The sequence below is a fragment of the Ranitomeya variabilis genome, chromosome 3 (genome assembly GCF_051348905.1).
Source record: "Ranitomeya variabilis isolate aRanVar5 chromosome 3, aRanVar5.hap1, whole genome shotgun sequence".
In the NCBI taxonomy this organism is placed as follows: Eukaryota; Metazoa; Chordata; class Amphibia; order Anura; family Dendrobatidae; genus Ranitomeya; species Ranitomeya variabilis.
Window position 1 is genome coordinate 151,614,579 of NC_135234.1, and position 19,905 is coordinate 151,634,483.

General features: G+C 38.2%; 1 protein-coding gene across 1 annotated transcript in view; it reads right to left on the reverse strand.

Moving 5' to 3' along the window:
• Positions 1–19,905, reverse strand: part of ANOS1 (anosmin 1) — a 307,265-nt gene that overhangs the window by 33,919 nt on the left and 253,441 nt on the right. Inside the window, exon 9 of the mRNA XM_077294730.1 lies at positions 16,103–16,249. Coding sequence (XP_077150845.1) covers positions 16,103–16,249 — 147 coding nt within the window. The remainder of the gene's footprint in view (positions 1–16,102; positions 16,250–19,905) is intronic.

Genomic DNA, 19,905 nt, shown 5'->3' on the forward strand with positions numbered 1-19,905 from the left:
CCTGCTACTCCTGATTTTGCTTAACACGCAAGATGAAAGATTTTTTTTTACAATAATGTCCTATGGACTGGGAATGTTGCGCATGTCCTTATAACATATACAACCATGGCACAATCACTCGTTTAAAATATTTTTGTAATAAATAGTATTGATTTCTTTTAAATCAATACATATCAATTAACAAAGCAACACATTTATTAGCAATTCTCTGCAATGTCATGCCTACAATTCATATGCCTGCCTGCTGTATATGTCCCTGTCATCACAGACTGCAACTTAGGCCACGATCACACGTTTAGTATTTGGTCGGTATTTTACCTCAGTATTTATAGGTCAAATCCAGGAGTGGGTGATAAATGCAGAAGTAATGCATATGTTTCTGTTATACTTTTCCTCTGATTGCTCCACTCCTGGTTTTGGCTTATAAATCCTGAGGTAAAATACTGACCAAATACTAACCGTGTGAATGTGGGCTTAGGCCTCCTTCACATATCCGTGTCTCTAGCACGTGTGGTATCCATTTTTTTCACGGACACCAAACACACCCATCATAATCTATGCTGCTATGCACATTTCTCATTTACATGGATCGTGTGTCTGTGCAAAACATAAGGAGACAAGTCCTTTTTTCAGGCACAAGGGATGTCAAGGGCCAATACAAGTCATCCATATTCTGTCCGTATATAACATTGTAAAGCAGAGGAGAAGTTTTGTAATTTAATTCTTTCTTTATCCATACTGGAAAAATACTGATGACACACTGATGGTAAAAACAGACACACTGATGAAAAACACTGATGACATCCGGTACCAGTTTTTCACATACGTGTTTTATGCGGATATGTGAAGGAGACCTAAACTTGCACAGTATGACTTTGCAATAAAGCTTCATCTGCCCTTGCTTCTTCCTTCAGTGGAGGGGGCATTAGGAGTGTAGTAACTAATCTAGTTTACTGCACTGGCATTATGTAACCATGCAGACACATAGGTTTGCATAGGAGCAATACAATAGTATTTTTAACCAGGTTCTAGTTGCAAATTTATTATACTTTTACGTTGACATAATACAAATTCTAGTTATATTAGGAATATGTCTTCCTAATGCCTGAATTAAGTCAGAATGAAATCACCAACTCTTCAGATAACAGCATTTATTATCTGATGTCTGTAGTTCAATGCTTATGTTTTAATATAGTATCTCTCCCCATACAAGCACTATTTAAAGCAAACCCATATTCTGTTCAAGGAGTTTTTGCATCATCCTTCTTCAGAAAAGCTTTGTTCTCCTGTTTGCTGCTTGTCAGGGAATGGTGCACTCCTAATGACTGACAGTACAATGGCAGAGCTCGAACTGTGCGTTCCTCCATGCTGCATCATTAGTGCAAAAGGGCTCTGGTGGACACTAGTTTCAGAGCAGTGCCTGCAAGCGCTATAGCAAAGAGCTTGTAAGTGCTGCTTGCCTAGGAGACTGGCCACCACTGACTCTAAAGGTAATGAGCAGGAAACTGTATGACTAAAAATCCTTCCATTCTTGAGAATAAGTAGTAAATAAGGTAATAAAAAATAAATTGTGAAGTAGCTTGTCTTTACTAGGGCTTTGCAATCAGATGAGTCAACCGAGTCAATCCCTTTAATGGTAATTTTAAAGTAGCTTTTACTAATGCCAGCAGCATAACATAAAATCTTCCTAAAGTTTGCCATATTCTTATATTGGTGCTTAGAGATTTGCTTAATGGGTTTTGAATTTCTCACCTATTCTGAAGTTTTTCTCTATAACCAGAATATCTCTTGTATTTTTGTAATAGTCACTGCCTTCAATATTCCTTTGTATTAATGAATTCTATAGGCTGCATCTACTGTGGAGCAATATGTGTCCTCATGAGACAAAATCCTGATTAAGAACTATTCATTCAGTCAAATAAATGATACACAAGGAGTGAGCTGAAGTATAAAACCAAGGGGGAAAAAAGTCACTTTCAATGAACGATAAGGCAGCAAAAATATTACTATTCAAAGACAAACACGCTAAGCCCTCTGAATAGCTGTGGAATTTCTCAGTACAATGCGTCTTTGTTCTCCTGCCCTCATACTGTATGGTAGTACAGTGCGGAGATGAACTTATGATCTATGTCTCGCTATATCTTCCTTCTCGTCTTAAGAAAGTGCAAGGATAACAGTAGAGGACCAAGCATTCCTGCCTGATTAAAAGGATTAGCTACAGACCAGAACTAATCACTGTAGCCAATTCTTAATTCAGCCAGTGTGCATCATGTTGTGCCCCATTTTCCTTAAGGCACTTGTAAAAGAATGCTATTTGTATCTCTTCTGTCAATTAACTCTGCTTTGAGTCTTATTTATACAGATGTGCCCTGGATTTTTTGCCACGCTTCTTCACTTTGAACATGGTAACACAGGGAAGGAATTTTAAATATTCATCTTTTGGATTTTTTTTCTTCCATTGTATTTAATGTTTGCAGTTAATATGAATATGTTTGCTTTGCATGATCTTTTGTACAAGGAAAACCTCTTGTACACATTACCTGCAATGTAATATTTATCTAAGAAAATGTACATCCCCTTTGTTCACCTCATTGATGTTTGAGGGGTTTTATCCACAGAATAGACATAAAATTTTTCTTTACTACAGTCACAATATTTATACTTGTTTCAACACTCTTCCTAAGGCCGGGGTCAGACTTGCGTGTGCAATGCTAGAAACTCGCACGAGTCTCTCGTATCAATACCCGGCCCTGCCACCGGAACTCGGGACCGGAGTGTGCAGCTACATGTATTTCTATGCAGTTCAATGCTCCGATCCCGAGTGCCAGCGGCTGTGCTGGGTATTGATGCGAGAGACTCATATTGCATGTGTTACCCTGGCCTAAATCTCACTATCCTACTAAGAATATATGTAATACACTAAGCAGCAGGCTTGGACAGGCCTACAGGAACACAGGAGAATCCTTCGGTGGGCCCCTGTGCCAGAGTGGACTACCACCGTGTTATACCAGCAGTACTTGGCACAATATACTTGAATCACACCATGTAAAGACAAAGGCAGAGTCTTATTTCTTTAACAATCTACCCAATTCATGGTTATAAAAATTTGTGATTGAGGATAATATCACATTTGCATGCAACTGAAAAGTGGGGTCCTGGAGTTGATTACTGATGGGCCTGTTATACCATAGTCTGACACTGCATAGCCTTTTTCATCCAACCATGTATATATGAGAAATTAGATCAAATATAGAAACATTCTTAGGTTTTCATTTATTATGACCCAATGGAAAGCTATTTGCTAAGTAGAAGACACTTCCATTCTGGAATCAGTTTTTTTTATATATTATGTGCTAGGCCATCCATTTATATAGTAGTGAGCATGTAATAGCATACTTCTGCTCTAATGACCACTGCTTAGAATTTGCATGGCCAAATGAAACTTCTCCTAGATGATCAATAGTATCAGAAGCTTGACCTGCCTCAATCAGCCAAAAAATGGCTTTTTTACAGATGTAGCCAAGTTTAAATTTACAAACAATGTGCCATCTTGATTTCTTGTCACAGAATGTTATCTCACTTAAAAATGTTGAAAGGAATCTATCAGCAGGACTTTACCTCCAAAATTATTAATATGTGCATGTAGCTCTTCCAAAGACAAGTTCAGCTACACCTTTACATGGCCGGTCCACTTCTCCATTTCTGAGAAATCAGCATTTGAATTAATATGTAAATGAGGCTGAAGATCTGAAGCCTCTGTCATTTTAGCATTATTTCTCGCCCAGTGCCACATCCTCCTGCTTGACTGACATCCTCTATGGTGTGGGAGTTCAGGCAAGGTAGTTGTCAGTCAAGTAGGAGGAGGCACTGCTGGGCGAGAAATAATTCACATTAACGGAGGAAAAGACTGGCCATGTGAAGGTATTTATGAACTTGTCTTCAAAAGAGCTACATGCACATAAATAGTTGGAGGTGTGATATCATTTTGAAAGAATCACTTTAAGATAAACTAATATTGCACAAGCCATTGACGAATTTCATCTAAGGTGTCAAATTACAATTATTTTAAAGGGAATGTGTCAGTGGGATCAACTCCCCTAAATCGTCTATATCGGCATGCAGGTCATAAAAAGCTGAATTAAATGATATATTGATATGTGCAATCCGATATTTTATTCCAGAGAAAACCACATTTTTATTGATGAGCTGTTAAGATCTATGGGCTGAACACAGATCTCCCTTAGAATCTGCCTCCAGATTTTATTTTAAATGAAAGTTGGTGTAATCAGTGTGAGAATTGTAATGACCGACAGTCTGTTCTCCTGATCTACATGTCTCACTGTTAACACTCCCTTTCATTAAAAAAATAATCAAGTGACAGAATCTCAGGGAGATCTATTTCTAAATGAAATAATTATATATACACCTGACCGTGTATATAGGTTCGCGCTGGAAAAAGTAACTAAATGTCTGCTTCACAGATTTAGGAAAACCAATAGGCAAAAGGTACAAGAACCTGTATGGTTCATATAAAAACAGCGGTGAAAGAAATAAGTAGCAAGCTCACCCGCCGTGTAGAAATAGCATTGAACTCCTGGTGTTGCTGTCATGCAGTAAGGAATGTCCGTCCAAGGAAGTCTTCCGTTACGGTGAGTCCAGTATTGGTTTAAAGTTGGTGGCTGCTCCGGCCGGTAGCAGCCACTATTCACCACAAGCTCGTGTGAGCGGGGTCCTAACTGTGCCGACGCCGCATGTGATCAGAGCGGTACGTGCGGCTGAACTGCAGGACCTATGTGATGTCTCGCTCACGTGACCGCCGCTAGAGCCCGGTGCTGTGTACGGAGTGCGGTAAGGACCTCTATCCTACGCGTTTCAGAGACTTCTGTCTCCTTCTTCAGGGATGGTCCTTACCCCACAAAGGGATCTATTTATACCGCCTCCCACAATTGTTCAATTACTGGAACCCAAATAATTCAGCTCCGACATTAAGTCCTCTTTGTGCAATCGTGTCTAATAAAAATATCCATTTCGTCTCCATTCTGGACATAGCTTTGATGTAATTACCACCTCTCCAATGTTTCTGCACCACCGCGATCCCAGAGATTTCCATATCTCCCACTCGTCCTCCATGATGGTTTATAAAATGTTTCGAGAGTGGGTGGCCCATAAATTTGGTTTTAATGTTCCGAATATGTTCACTAATTCTGGTTTTCATTGTACGTTTTGTCCTACCTACATACCTTTTACCACAGGGGCATTTGATGGTATATATGACCCCTGTGGTGGAACATGTAATAAAATCCTTAATTATAAATTTTTTATTTCCATTGTCGATGTCATTTTGTTTGTGCACTTTAGTTTGTTTGCACATGTTACATTTATTACATGGAAAAAACCCTTTTAATATTTTGTGAAAAAATGTAGATGGTTTATAGGAAGGTTTAGCTTGGACAGTAGGTGCAATAATATTACCCAGATTGGAGGATTTCTTAAAAACGAAACGTGGACGATTATCTAATTTTTCCCCCAAAATTTTATCGTTCTTAAGTGTGTGCCAGTGTCTATTAACTATTTTGCGCAATATATTAGTGCTGGCATTATACTGCGTGATAATGGGGATAAAATCTACTATATCTTTTGATTTATAATTATTGTTGATAAGGTGCTCTCTGGGTTTCTCGGAGGCAATTATTTTAGATTGTTCCAACATATTTATATTGTACCCTTTTTCCAAAAATTTTTTGGTAAGTAATTGGGCCTCGATGTTAAAATCCTGAGGTCTCGAACAATTACGATGGATCCTCATGTACTGACTTTTTGGAATATTCAGCAGCCAGTTGGGGAGATGGCAGCTGTCCAGAGGGATAAAGCTGTTCATATCGGTAGATTTCCTGAATGTACATGTATGGATCTCAGAGTTATTAATAAAAATATTTAAATCTAAAAAGTTGATATTAGTGGGGCTGGTGGTGGAAGTGAAATTTAAAAAATAATCATTTTTATTAATATCAATTAAAAACTGGTTAAGAGAATCCAAACCACCAGACCAAATAAAAATAACGTCATCAATGAAACGTTGCCAGAGGACCAGGCCCGCGCGCAGACAACCCCCGGGGTAGATGGTAAGGTCCTCCCACCTACCAACATAGAGGTTGGCGTAACTAGGCGCGAACCTGGTCCCCATAGCAGTACCCCACTGCTGGGAGTAGTAGTCCCCTTGATACAGAAAGTAATTGTGTGGTAAGATAAATAGCATAAAATCACTTAAAAAGTCAATTTGTTCACACGGGACTGTGGAAAATTTGTTTAGGAAGTATTTAGCCGCATCACACCCCTTTTTGTGGTCAATGACCGTATAGAGAGAGGAAATGTCTAAAGTGCCTAGTATATAGTGCTCCTGCCATTCTACATTTTGTAGTAAGCGTAGAACATGTGCACTATCTTTTAAGTGGGATGGTAATAGAGGTACAATTTTTTGTAGATAAGAATCCACAAATTTTGACATATTAGCTGTCAGGCATTGAATGCCTGACACGATCGGCCTCCCAGGTGGATTATTAAGATCTTTATGTATTTTTGGCAAATAGTAAAATACTGCCAGTCTGGGAGGTCCATCATTGATGAATTCAAATTCCTGTTTGTTGATAAATACCCTATCAAGACCCGACTTAGTAAGGTTTTTCATTTCTCTCAGATATGCATCAGTAGGATCCCTATTTAATCTCTGATACGTGCGTAAATTATTTATGAGGAAATTGGCTATCCAGAGACATTTTTTGAAAAACCCTCAAATTAATAACTCTACGGGAACTTTGGATACAGGTTTTGTTCACACTAATCTCAGGAAGAAATCACATTTTCACCCTATAAATGAATATTCGGAACATATGGAGACGTTTCAGACCAATGTCATAGACGAAATACGCAAAATTAATGACAAAAAATGCAGAAAATATAAATATAACTTAACCAATGGAGAGAGAAAGGCTATAGTTTCTCTACAAGAAAATAGAAAACTGGTTATCCGACCAGCTGACAAAGGGGGGGGAATTGTGTTATTAGATCAGGAGGCCTACCATCAGGAGGCCATACGCCTATTAAGCGACTCACGCACGTATCAGAGATTAAATAGGGATCCTACTGATGCATATCTGAGAGAAATGAAAAACCTTACTAAGTCGGGTCTTGATAGGGGATTTATCAACAAGCAGGAATTTGAATTCATCAATGATGGACCTCCCAGACTGGCAGTATCTTACTATTTGCCAAAAATACATAAAGATCTTAATAATCCACCTGGGAGGCCGATCGTGTCAGGCATTCAATGCCTGACAGCTAATATGTCAAAATTTGTGGATTCTTATCTACAAAAAATTGTACCTCTATTACCATCCCACTTAAAAGATAGTGCACATGTTCTACGCTTACTACAAAATGTAGAATGGCAGGAGCACTATATACTAGGCACTTTAGACATTTCCTCTCTCTATACGGTCATTGACCACAAAAAGGGGTGTGATGCAGCTAAATACTTCCTAAACAAATTTTCCACAGTCCCGTGTGAACAAATTGACTTTTTAAGTGATTTTATGCTATTTATCTTACCACACAATTACTTTCTGTATCAAGGGGACTACTGCTCCCAGCAGTGGGGTACTGCTATGGGGACCAGGTTCGCGCCTAGTTACGCCAACCTCTATGTTGGTAGGTGGGAGGAGCTTACCATCTACCCCGGGGGTTGTCTGCGCACGGGCCTGGTCCTCTGGCAACGTTTCATTGATGACGTTATTTTTATTTGGTCTGGTGGTTTGGATTCTCTTAACCAGTTTTTAATTGATATTAATAAAAATGATTATTTTTTAAATTTCACTTCCACCACCAGCCCCACTAATATCAACTTTTTAGATTTAAATATTTTTATTAATAAGTCTGAGATCCATACATGTACATTCAGGAAATCTACCGATATGAACAGCTTTATCCCTCTGGACAGCTGCCATCTCCCCAACTGGCTGCTGAATATTCCAAAAAGTCAGTACATGAGGATCCATCATAATTGTTCGAGACCTCAGGATTTTAACATCGAGGCCCAATTACTTACCAAAAAATTTTTGGAAAAAGGGTACAATATAAATATGTTGGAACAATCTAAAATAATTGCCTCCGAGAAACCCAGAGAGCACCTTATCAACAATAATTATAAATCAAAAGATATAGTAGATTTTATCCCCATTATCACGCAGTATAATGCCAGCACTAATATATTGCGCAAAATAGTTAATAGACACTGGCACACACTTAAGAACGATAAAATTTTGGGGGATAAATTAGATAATCGTCCACGTTTCGTTTTTAAGAAATCCTCCAATCTGGGTAATATTATTGCACCTACTGTCCAAGCTAAACCTTCCTATAAACCATCTACATTTTTTCACAAAATATTAAAAGGGTTTTTTCCATGTAATAAATGTAACATGTGCAAAAAAACTAAAGTGCACAAACAAAATGACATCGACAATGGAAATAAAAAATTTATAATTAAGGATTTTATTACATGTTCCACCACAGGGGTCATATATACCATCAAATGCCCCTGTGGTAAAAGGTATGTAGGTAGGACAAAACGTACAATGAAAACCAGAATTAGTGAACATATTCGGAACATTAAAACCAAATTTATGGGCCACCCACTCTCGAAACATTTTATAAACCATCATGGAGGACGAGTGGGAGATATGGAAATCTCTGGGATCGCGGTGGTGCAGAAACATTGGAGAGGTGGTAATTACATCAAAGCTATGTCCAGAATGGAGACGAAATGGATATTTTTATTAGACACGATTGCACCAAGAGGACTTAATGTCGGAGCTGAATTATTTGGGTTCCAGTAATTGAACAATTGTGGGAGGCGGTATAAATAGATCCCTTTGTGGGGTAAGGACCATCCCTGAAGAAGGAGACAGAAGTCTCTGAAACGCATAGGATAGAGGTCCTTACCGCACTCCGTACACAGCACCGGGCTCTAGCGGCGGTCACGTGAGCGAGACGTCACATAGGTCCTGCAGTTCAGCCGCACGTACCGCTCTGATCACATGCGGCATCGGCACAGTTAGGACCCCGCTCACACGAGCTTGTGGTGAATAGTGGCTGCTACCGGCCGGAGCAGCCACCAACTTTAAACCAATACTGGACTCACCGTAACGGAAGACTTCCTTGGACGGACATTCCTTACTGCATGACAGCAACATCAGGAGTTCAATGCTATTTCTACACGGCGGGTGAGCTTGCTACTTATTTCTTTCACTGCTGTTTTTATATGAACCATACAGGTTCTTGTACCTTTTGCCTATTGGTTTTCCTAAATCTGTGAAGCAGACATTTAGTTACTTTTTCCAGCGCGAACCTATATACACGGTCAGGTGTATATATAATTATTTCATTTAGTTTATTGCACAATTTCATTTTGTGGGGAATTGTTGGTTTCACTGCAGGATCATTCTAACTGTGACACTTGGCGCCACTTTTTATTATTAGACTGAGATCTATTTCTAGCCCATAGATCTTAATAGCTCACTTACATAATAAAAAATGTGGATATCTCTGAAATAAATTGGATCACTGATATCAAGGTACCATGTTGTTCAGCTTTGTATAACCTGCATGCCCATATGGATGGATTAGGACGGTTGATCCTATTGACAGCTTCCCATTTAAAAGAAAAGAAATACTACTAACTACCAATTTACACATTGACCCATTTAAACATTTGGAAAAGTATAGTTGTGTATATACCATCTTTTACATTATATTTTATAAATTAGCCCAATGTAATCGCAGCAAAAGGTATTAAGTTAAAGGGGCCGAATAATATTGCACGCCCCACTTTTCAGTTTTTGAATTTCCACAAAAAAATTAAAATAACCAATCAATTTTGTTCAACTTCACAATTGTGTTCCACTTGTTGTTGATTCTTCACCAAAAATTTACATTTGGTATCTTTATGTTTGAAGCATGATATGTGGGAAAAGGTTGAAAAGTTCCAGGGGGCCAAATACTTTTGCAAGGCACTGTATGTCACATTGATGGCAAGTACAAACAAGAAACTGAGAGGAATACACACATTGTCAATATATACTCCTTGTAAAGATTCTTCTTAAAGAGAATATTTCAAATAATATGAGGACATTCTATTAATCTCCTTATTATTTTCACATGATCAAGCACTACAGCCCTAACTTTGTAAAGCTGTTATGTCTGAGGAGGACTTATTGATGCTTGGCTGGTCACAGTGTATGGTTCACGGTTACTGGAATTAAAATGGTACATTGCCTTATTGTATCATTTAGCGAAAATGCTTCATATAATACAGTTTCATAAACAAGTTGTGAATGATTGAAAAGCAAATGTTTATAATAAATATGCAACCGAGGCAAAAATGGATGCAAAAACTGTAAGAGTTTCAACATCTTCAACAACTAACAGACAAAACCTGAACTGCTCAGTCTTCAGTGCAGTTTAACTCATCAGAATATGAGAAAAGGGAATTCAAAGAAACATTAAAAATTCACAGAAACCTACTTTTTGTTACCACTAAAAAATCTGCTATGATCCCTAATCCTTTTTACTATCCAAAAAGTGGCTGTAAGACAACTACCTGCAGCAGAAGCCTCTCCCTCTTTGTCCTGTCTGAAAAATTCTATGGTCCAGGGATGTAAAGGCAACATCCAGGATGTATGGAGTAATATTTCCTGGTGGTTTCCTTCTGCACAACTCTGCAGTAAATCTGTCATCCCTCTTTGATTTCACATAACGTCTTTAATGCTTTTTAGATTACCAAATGCTCACTGGGCACAGAAAAAAGGATGGCACTAAGTAATATTATTCCATATAACCTACCACAAGTCTCTTTTTTTCCATGAATAATTCTTAAGATAGCCTTTTTGTTTTCACTTTTGTACAATAATGTTTTTGGAGCATGGAAAAAATTCTGCCGACTAGCAAAATATGCGTGGCTGTGTACTATTATAAACAATTCTAAACTTAGGTTGTGTGCACACTTTTAATATTTCCAGCAGATTTTTCTGCATGAAAAACAGAGTATCGTCAGGAAAAACACTGCATAAAATAGGCACATATTTGACTTTTCTTGCGTGCATTTTTTATATTTTTTGACATTTTCTACCATTCACTTGAAGGAGTAAAAAATGCTTCCAAGATGCTTAAAGAATTGACATGCCGCAGATTTGAAAAAAAAAAAAAAAGCTTTGACAAAAAAAAATGAGCAACATGTGCAAGAGATTTCAGTAACCTCATTGCTAGTACCATTAAAATAAAGCATTTTTCCATGGCAAAGGCATGAAATAAAACATGGAAAACATGCAGCAGTGAATATGCCCTTGTATTTCATTAAAGTAGCAATAACTAATTGGTGCAAATGCATCCGTTAAAACATCTGCCATAGTACAGTGGTGAAGATAGAGGGAGTGAAACACATTTTTGTAAATCTCTTTGCCTAGATTTGCTTACAACAAGATAAGATCAACAATAATCTAAGTATAAACTGACTTTTAAGAGATTACGTCTTTAATGCACCACTCCAGCGTTATTTTATTTTACTGCTGGAGTGGTGCTTAAAATCTAAGTCCCCTGCCCTTATTCTCATACCTTCCGACGCCTTTATCTGTTATCATGTCTGTCTCTGGCAGTTTGTGACCTGCCGACTGCTCCAGTGTTTCATGGAGTGAGTCAAAGGTCACAACTCAATACAAGTCTACGAGAGACTTATTCTGGCTCTCATAGACTTGCATTGAGAGTTTGTGATGTAGCTTCTGGTTTCTGGCTTGTCAGAAGTTGTGATCACAAGATGGCACCACATGAATGGTGCTTCGCCGAAAAAAGGTGCAGATACTGCAGAGTGAGCATAAGAATAAGGGGCAGGAATCTTAGCTTCAAAGCATCACTCCAGTGCTGAAAAAAGAAAAAAAGAGCTAGAATGGTGCTTTAAGACAGTCTAATTTCCAGTCCCATTGCCTGGCAATCAGTTGGTCATTGTTGGTCTAGGGGTTCCAACTGATTATACTGAGATCTATTTCCTGACCATTTAGATCAGTGTTTCCCAAACTCCAGTCATCATGACCCCAACATGTCATGTTTTCAGGATTTCCTTAGTATTGCACAGGTGATGGAAGTATTACCAAGGCATCAGGAATTCTCTTACCTGTGCAATAATATAATAAAAACCGGAAAACATGACCTGTTGGACTGGAGTTTGGGAAACATTGATTTAAATGAATAGCAAAACATCTAAGACATTGCGGTTTGGAAAGAGTAAAGGTTTGTTTACGTGGTCCAACTTTCTGCATGATAAAACCGCTGATTGGTAAAGTTGTATCAATCGGTGGTTGTTTGGTCTGCCTGTGTAAATACCTATTCATAGTAAATGATGCATACTGAGTGATCTATACTAGACTGCTCAGTTGGCGTAGCCTGCCATAGTTCTCGGCAGCACGAGTCCTGTTCACATAGGATGATTCATCGCAGAGAATGACGATCTTATATGCTGCATCACCCAATGGACAAGCATTTGGCTCATTCATTGGGTGATTGACAGACTGTTTACATGGTAAAGTAACCATAAAACTAGCATTTTTAACAATGCATGTTCATGATTATCTTACAGTTAAAATACCCCTTAAGACTAGACAAATCAAAAGTTGCTATTTGCTAATGTCTCCTGTTAATGGCTAATTATCAAATGACCTAACCAGGAGACGCTCTTAAATGATGTAATAGGGCTTATGTAAACTATTTGTCTTTGTAATGTTACCCCTAATGGGTTAAGGCAATCTGGATTTTAGTCTTGCAAATGTGTAAACCATTCCTAAGGAAACATAAGTCCCTACCTAAAAATTATACTGAGCAAAAAAATATGTACTGTACTCAAAAGGGATGGATTCAAAATGTTCAGAGATGAAAATCCATTGTACAATTGTATCATCCAAAACTGACAAGGTAACCCCAAGCAAAGAAATGAAGGCCTTAAACCACAATCTAACCTATTTTATTGGGGAAACCTCTGATACCAAACATAATTCCTGCAAAAACATGGAGTTACAGATCCACCAACTATAATGAATAATAAAGTTTTATTGGAAAACAGCCAAGACAAATGCATATGAAAATGATGGCTATAAAGTTGTCTTATCAAGAGGAGCAGCATAAATGGGAGTTAATGTATAGTATGTATAGTACATAAACTGACAGCAATACAGTCACTAGATTGTATTATAAGGAATACAATTAGCTGTCAGGAAATAAATCCCTATGGGTCAGCCATTGCTACATGTGTCAGACCAAGTGTCTGCAACCCTGACTCACATTTCACGTGGGCTTCCTTGGGGGTTGCCATACACTTGAGTCCTCACTTCTGATTCTAAACATTATCACCATTATCATTTGTAAGAAAAAAAATAAAAAAATCAGAGGCGCTCCCCTCTGATGGAATGAATCCCCAAACAGATGTCAGGTGTGAACCACTACGTCGGACGATGTCCAGAATGGTGAAGACACTTTGTATTTGTCAAATTAAATTTATTTTAAAAACATGAGTAATAAAGATTTTTTCATTCTAGTGATAATTAAAAAAACATGAAAACCTTAAATAAGTATTAAAATCACAATGCGATTCTGCTGTAGAAGACCCTTTCTCAGGTGTATAAAACAAAATGACTGGTGGGGAGTTTTATATTACACCCCTATCCCTATCCATTAACATTTGTTATTTTCCAGTATAACTGTATAATTGTGCTTAAGCTTGTGGTTTTATCATGGAATCATAAGTGGGTTTACCACATCCCATGTAAAACATTTTTTGCATTTTAGGAAAAGACAGTCAATGCATTTGTTAATATTAATAAAAATTAAAACTAGAGGTGTATTGCGTTGCAATGATTTTAATAAAGCGTTCCCTGTGTTTAACTCTATATTGAGTAATGTTCTTATATGTTTGTGTGTAAGAATATTTGATATGGAAAACATTTTTTGTAGAATCCAAATGACTGATAATCCTATTAAAAAAATCTAAACATTCGAAATTCCAATGTCCTTCTGGTTGAACTGAGACTGCCCTTCTTAAAATGAACTGAGAATAATAGTAAACGAAACATCTTCATAATTTGATTTGATGATGTTTTAATATAGCTTAACATGAAGAGAGATGTGGCAAAGTTGGATTTATTTACCGTTCCTTGTTTACTGAGGTTCATGATAACTCATCATTACCTGTGATCCCATAAGATGACCTGTGACAAGCTCCAAATGATAATCTACTTTGACAAACTCCCTTCTGCTGAATTTATATGAAATAACTGGTGTTTGTAGATAGAAAATTACTTGGTAAAAAATATGTAATTCAGTTGTAAAATAAAGGAGAGCTCAAACTGACATGGCTACATTCAAGAAAGTTCATTAAAATATAGAATACATCACTACAGGACTAACATGTAACATTGCATCCCCTACAATGCCTTTCTGAGTTCATTTGGCTGTTGCTAGACCTTTTTGAATCTATAGCATCAGAAATAACATCCATCCATGTGGCTTTCCTTAGACCTAGCTCAATCCATATAACTGCTACTTGGCCTTCTCAGCCAATATGATCCCAACTAAGCTTTTCTCAATCTATATGGCCAATAGTCAGGTGTATGAACCAATATATCTGAAGAACAACCTAGTAGACCATAAAATGCTCTCTATACATTGTATTTGTGTCCAGTAATAATGCAATAATTTATTCTTTAACAGTATAAAGTTGGAGAAGTTTTGCAATCCTGAGTTCCAAATACTACAGGGTGGGCCATGTATATGGATACATCAAAATAAAATGGGAATGGTTGGTGATATCAACTTCCTGTTTGTGGCACATTAGTATATGGGAGGGGTAAACTTTTCAGGATGGGTAGTGACCGTGGTGACCATTTTGAAGTCGGCCATTTTGGATCCAACTTTATTTTTTCCAATAGGAACAGGGTCATGTGACATATCAAACTTATTGAGAATTTCACTAGAAAAACAATGGTGTAAGTGGTTTTAATGTGACTTTATTCTTTCATGAGTTATTTACAAGTTTCTCTTTGTTTACAGCCTTGACATGTCGCAGAAGTTAACACATGAGAAGCGCATAGAAATTGTGTTGATGTCTGGTGAACGCAGTACCCGGGTCTTTGCAGCAGATTTCAAACTTTTTGGGGTGGGCCATTTATATGGATACACCTAAATAACACGGGAATGGTGACAGTTTTCTTGCATAGGGTGTCTTGCATTGAAATCTGCAATGACCCGGGTACTGCATTCACCAGAAATCAACACAATTTCTATGTGCTCCTCACGTGTTAAACTCTGCGACATGTCAATGGCTGTAAACAAAGAGACATTTGTAAATAACTCATGAAAGAATAAAGTTACGTTAAAATCAAGAACACCATTGTTTTTCTTGTAAAATTCTCTATAAGTTTGATGTGTCACATGACCCTCTTCCCATTGGAAAAAATAAAGTTAGATACAAAATGGCCAACTTCAAAATGTCCGCCATGGTCACCACCCATCTTGAAAAGTTTTCCCCCTCCCATATACTAATATGCCAGAAACAGGAAGTTGATATTACCAACCATTCCCATTTTATTTAGGTGTATCCATACATGGCCCACCCTGTACACTAGCCCATAGACAACCTCTAAATTTTACACCAGACTAAACATGCATTATTTTAGTGTAAATGAACCACAGAAATGGTAAATGAAGACTATTCACCACAAGTCGCTATGTAGGGTTAGTAAGTATTCTATGTTTTTACAACCAGCCATACTAAGATATATTCTGCATTCGCTGTCTGGTCAGAAATCAATATATCTTTCAGCTTTTAAGATAGAATATAAATGCTGACAATTGTCTCTCAACCTGTAATCACCAAGCTGCTGTGGCCGAATTAACTTTTTAGGGACATTGTCTTGGGATTAAGCTAGCAATTTCTTTAGGTCCAAAAGTAAAAGTTTTTATATGTGAGATGAACAGAAAAAAAGATTACAAGAACAAAATTTGTATTCACCTTCTGTCTTTTTCCAGTAAACTTTGACCTGAAGTTGATTATCCTGGTAGAAAGGAGCTCCAATTTCTAGCATGTGAGCTGTGCGTCTTCTTTGAGGCAGCACTAGGGTATCAGTCTTCATTTTACTGACTTTTGATACTTGATCCTCTGAAAATAATTAAATGATTTATTAGAATCTTGGCAACATCTAATATTAATAGTAAATTATGTTTTCATTAATCCATTTGCTAGGAATTCTTTTTCAGGGTTATATTGATCTTCATTAGGAGAGTGAAAATCAAAGCAAATCAAAAGTAATGGAGAAGAGCAAGTACTGTTCTATAAGAAACAAACAAACAGTGTAATATAACCTGAAAACTGTAGACCAACTTCTATTTATTCTGAATATTGTAACTGTTATTTTTATGAAACAGCTGTTAATATATATTTTAACCTTGTCCAGACAAGTGTATGGCTCCATATGCAGTGGGGAAAAAAGTATTTAGTCAGCCACCTATTGTGCAAGTTCTCCCACCTAAAAAGATCAGAGAGGGATGTAATTGACATCATAGGTAGACCACAAAATCACCTTGTCTGATTTGGCAAGATTTATTTTGCAAATTATGGTGGAAAATAAGTATTTGGTCACCTAAAATCATGCAAGATTTCTAGCTCTCACAGACCTGCTACTTCTTCTTTATGAGGCTCCTCTGTCCTCCACTCATTACCTGTAGTAATGGCACTTATTTGAAATTGTTATCAGTAGAAAATACACCTGTCCACAACCTCAAACAGTCACGCTCCAAACTTCACTATGGTGAAGACCAAAGAGCTGTCAAAGGACACCAGAAACAAAATTGTAGCCCTGCACCAGGCTGGGAACACTGAATCTGCAGTAGGCAAGCAGCTTGGTGTGATGAAATCAACTGTGGGAGCAATAATAAGAAAATGGAAGACATACAAGACCACTGATAATCTCTCTCGATCTGGGGCTCAACAGAAGATATCACTCCGTGGGGTCAAAATGATCACAAGAACGGTGAGGGAAAATCCCAGAACCACATGGGGAGACCTACTGAATGACCTGCATAGAGCTGGGACCACTGTAACAAAGGCTACCATCAGTAACACACTACACCGCCAGAGACTCAGATCCTGCAGTGCCAGAGGTGTCCCCTTGCTTAAGGCAATACATGCCCATCTGAAGCTTGCAAGACAGCATTTGGATTATCCTGAAGAGTATTGGGAGAATGTCATATGGTCTGATGAAACCAAAGTATAACTGTTTGGTAGAAACAAAACTCATCATGTTTGGAGAAGACAGAATGCTAAGTTGCATCCAAAGAACACCATACCTACTGTACTGTGAAGCATGGGGATGGCAACATCATGCTTTGGGGCTGCTTCTCTGCAAAGGGACGAGGACAACTGATCCGTATACATGAAAGAATGAATGGGGCCATGTATCGTGAGATTTTGAGTGCAAACCTCCTTCCATCAGCAAGGGCATTGAAGATGAAATGTGGATGGATCTTTCAGCATGATAATGATCCCAAGCACACCACCAGGGCAAAGAATGAGTGGCTTTATAAGAAGCATATGAAGGTCCTGGAGTGGCCTAGCCAGTCTCCAGATCTCAACCCCATAGAAAACTTTTGGAGGGAGTTGAAAGTCCGTGTTGCTCAGCGACAGGCCCAAAACATTACTGCTCTAGAGAAGATCTGCATGGAGTAATGGGCCAACATACCAACAGTGTGTGCCAACCTTGTGAAGAGTTACAGAAAACGTTGGACCTCTGTCACTGACAAGAAAGGATATATAACAAAATATTGAGATGAACTTTTGTTAATGACTAGTGTTGAGCATTCCGATACTGCAAATATCGGGTATCGGCCGATATTTGCTGTATCGGAATTCCGATACCAAGTTCCGATATTTTTGCGATATCGGAAATCGGAATCGGAAGTGTGCGGTGCGTATGGTTCCCAGGGTCTGGAGGAGAGGAGACTCTCCTTCAGGCCCTGGGATCCATATTCATGTAAAAAATAAAGAATAAAAATAAAAAATATTGATATACTCACCGCTCCAGCGGCCCCTGCTCTTAGCGGTGCCTCCGTTCCTAAGAATGCAGGGAGTGAAGGACCTTCGATGACGTCGCGGCTTGTGATTGGTCGCGTGAGCAGTCACTTGAGCGGTCACATGACCAATCACAAGCCGCGACGTCATCAAAGGTCCTTAACTCGGCATTCTTAGGAACGGAGGCACCGCTAAGAGCAGGGGCCGCCGGAGGGGTGAGTATATCAATAATTTTTATTTTTGTTATTTATTTTTTACATGAATATGGATCCCAGGGCCTGAAGGAGAGTTTCCTCTCCTTCAGACCCTGGGAACCATTCCGATATTTTGTATCCCATTGATATGCATTGGTATCGGGTATCGGTATCGGCGATATCTGATATTTTTTGGATATCGGCCGATCCAATCCGATACCAATACCTTTGCATATCGGAAGGTATCGCTCAACACTATTAATGACCAAATACTTATTTTCCAGCATAATTTGCAAAATAAATCTTGCCAAATCAGGCAAGGTGATTTTCTGGATTTGTTTTCTCATTTTGACTCTCATAGTTGTGGTCTACCTATGATGTCAACTACAGGCCTTTCTCATCTTTTTAAGTGGGAGAACTTGCACAATTGGTGGCTGACTAAATACTTTTTTCCCCACTGTACATAATAAAGAGCACAATAAAGTTAATACAGTGCCTTGAAAAAGTAGTCATGCCCCATGAACTTTTCCATACTTTTTTATGTTACACCTGCAACTTAGATGTATTTTATTGGGATTGAATGTGATATACCAACACTAAGAAAGTGTTTGTGAATTATACAGGAAATGATATAGGGTTTTCTGAATATTTTAAAAACATAAATCTGAAAATTGTGACATGCATTTGTCTATAGCACCTTTGAGTCAATACTTTATAGGACTACTTGCCACGGCAATTACAGCTGCAATTCTTTCAGGGTCCATCTCTACCAGCTTTGCACATCTAGAAACTGAAATTTGTCCCCAATTTTCATGGCAAAATAGTTCTAGTTCAGTGAGATTGGATGGAGAGCTTCTGTGAAGAGCAATTTTCTAGTCTTTTCACAGATTATTAATGTGATTTAGGTCTGGGCTATGACTGGGCCATTCAAACACATGAATATACCACTGTAGCTCTGGCAGTATTTTTAGGGCAATTGTCCTGCTGGAAACCTGCTTACCAGTCACAAGTTTTTGCTGCCTCTAACAGGTTTGCCTCCATGATTGTCCTGTATTTAGCTCTATCCATCTTCCCATCTACTCTGACCAGCTTCCATGTCCTGCTGGAGAAAAGCATCCCGACAGCATGATGCTGCCACCTCCATGTTTGATGATTTGGATGGTGTTTTCAAGGTAATGCACAGTATTAGTTTTCTGCCACACATAGCGCTTTGCATTTAGCCCAAAAAGTTCTATTTTGGTCTCATCTGACAAAGCACTGCAAGATAGCTGTGTCCCCTACATGGTATGTGGAAGAAGGTCCTCTGGTCAGATGAGACTAAATTAGAACTTTTTAGAGACATGCTTCAAAAACTTGCAGCAGTAATTGCAGAAAAAGGTGGTCCTACAAAGTATTGACTTGGGGGGCTTAATACAAACGCATATCACAATTTTGAGATTTATATTTTTATGTATCACTTCCTTTACACTTCTTGCTTCTTAGTGTTGGTATATAACTTAAAATCCCAATTAAATTAATTTAAGATTTGTGGGTGCAATATGAAAAATTGCAGAA